The sequence below is a fragment of the Haliotis asinina genome, chromosome 7 (assembly GCF_037392515.1).
Source record: "Haliotis asinina isolate JCU_RB_2024 chromosome 7, JCU_Hal_asi_v2, whole genome shotgun sequence".
NCBI classification, from domain to species: domain Eukaryota; kingdom Metazoa; phylum Mollusca; class Gastropoda; order Lepetellida; family Haliotidae; genus Haliotis; species Haliotis asinina.
Genome location: NC_090286.1, coordinates 32171666 through 32174012, shown reverse-complemented (window position 1 = coordinate 32174012; position 2347 = coordinate 32171666). Strand labels below are relative to the sequence as shown.

Sequence of the window (2347 nt, the reverse complement as noted above, 5' to 3'; positions counted from 1 at the left end):
TCACGGGCGTTTGCAGAAGGTAAATACTATACTCTGCCTTTGCTCGTTACTGTTTTAGCTTTGGATGAGCCATCAATGCATTACAGGGATGGGAAATTGTAACCAAAATAATAATTGCCCACATATTCTAGTTAAATGTCTCGAGAGTCAAGTCAAGTCTCCTGACAAGACGTCGATGACTGGTGAAGTGTCGTCCACTTTCCTGCTGTATCTAGGGTTATGGCTGCGTAAGAGGTGACCCCATATATGTCCTGCCAGTAACATATCTTATATTTGGGATTACATCTGGGTAAAGAACAGATTGTAATACTTTTGTTGGGTTGAGTCTCATTCGGCATTTGAACCCACATCCTCAGAATCAGACACCTAATCGCCAGGACACCAACCAGCACTGACGACCAATAGCACAGTTGAGTGAGTGAGTGTAGTTTTACGCCGCATCCAGCAATATTTCAGCTATATGGCGGCGATCTGTAAATAATCGTGTCTGGACCAGACAATCCCATGATCAACAGCATGAGCATTGATCTGCGCAATTGGGAACCGATGACATGTGTCAACCAAATCAGAGAGCCTGCCCACCTGATCCCGTTAGTCGCCTCTGACGACAGGCATAGGCGCCTTTTATGGCAAGCATGGGTTGCTGAAGCCTATTCTACCCGGACCTTCACGGGTCACCAAAAGTACAAGAAGCTGAATACGTTCATGTTATATTCCAAGTAGACAGTACATATTTAATAGAATCAAAACTGTAAAGACTAAGAGTTTGTGACGATATACTCAACAGACTATAGCCAAAGCAAAGAATGCTTCTTTAAATTATTTTTTAAAAGAAAAACAAATATATGGACTATCTATATAGCCTTCAACTCATCGGAAATTAACACAGACTTAAACAATATTCATTTATGTCATCATTTAAGTGTCCAAAGGTGACAGTCTTTAATGTTTGACACTTTGTCACTGACAGACATCATGATCGAAGGATCATTGGCGACTGATTGTGTTCATAATGAACATCCAAGGAAATGTACCTTGAATTGAATTTTGACGTATTAATCCACATACACACCAAAAACACATGCTGTACAAAAGATGTCCTTATTTGCCAGAGTATACGAGGCGTAAGAATCAAATTTGGGCTCCCACGCGCATCTGCTCGTTGTCATGACACCTTGACCCTTTGTTTCTCCCAGAGTGACGCTGCAGATGATCTTGTATCTTTCATATTTCAACAACTTGACACGTGCTTTGATGTCATCCGCTAACGTCCGTGTGAGGTCACGACACGAACGTGGATCGTACTTAATCGTGTCAAGGTGCTCGTGCAGCACGCGCTTCACGATTTTTTCGACCGAACACGAGCTGAATACTCCTTTAGGTTCGAGCTGGTATGTCGGTTCCATCTTGGGCACTAGGGGAGCCGCCGGGGCATGAGACAACCCGTGTACACTGTCGTTCCTTTCGCTCATTCTCCGCATATGTCGTCTGGACATACGTTTTGATAGAAAACCCACAGAGTCCTCGTTGTTTGCACGGTGGCTCTGCTGGCTTTGGATCGTCGCCCTGGACTTGTCACTTGGGTGCTGATCATCTTTACCTACCAGAGAAGAATCCAAAACAATGGTTGGAACCTTTGGCGTCAAGTGGTCTGGTTTCTTTTGTTCTTTGCCTTTCATCATATCAAATAATCCAAACAGATCACTCACCAGAACGTCACGTATTAAATCGTCAGAGGTCTGTCTGAACCGATTTCAATTCACGAATGTCTCTGAATATCAAATTCACGCCTGCCGAGAGACGGCAAAACAAGGTACTTGAAGGATCTTCGTGTTAGTGTCTCCTTGAAAGACCTTTTTCTTTTAGTGAATTATCGGGTTCTTTATCTACACTGAATTTATGCTCCAAAGGTACACACACTGTGGATGTCCAGTTTGAAATGTTCCAGTATAGTAAAATCTCCCTGTGTCAAGGTGTTAGGTGGGATTAACACTCCCATAAGTTCTTGTATCCGTCTGGCTTTCTACTTACGTATATACAACCAAATCAATCAGTGCACAATGGAATTAATGTCTTGCAACATACTAATCCGATATGGAATAATAAATCGGCCATAAATCCTTTTGAGATTATGGATTAAGGTGTTAACATGTCCACTGGGGAATAACATTTGACGCAGGAATCATTCGTCCGCTATTTTGAAGCACTTGTTAATGTGTCGTTGCGTTTCTATAGTAATATGTAACGTTAGGAAACTGATCGATCGATGCTGGTCGATCACTTGATTGTCTGGTGCAAAATCCACTTATATTCGACTACAGCAATATATTTGAAACATTACAGAGCA

General features: G+C 42.2%; 1 protein-coding gene across 1 annotated transcript; it reads right to left on the bottom strand.

The window, feature by feature from the left end:
- Nucleotides 1–1055: 1055 nt before the first annotated feature.
- On the bottom strand, nt 1056–1679 carry LOC137291851 (dynein light chain Tctex-type 5-like). Its single transcript, XM_067823397.1, has one exon. It carries the CDS (start codon nt 1677–1679, stop codon nt 1056–1058), a length of 624 nt encoding a protein of 207 aa, XP_067679498.1.
- Nucleotides 1680–2347: the final 668 nt, after the last annotated feature.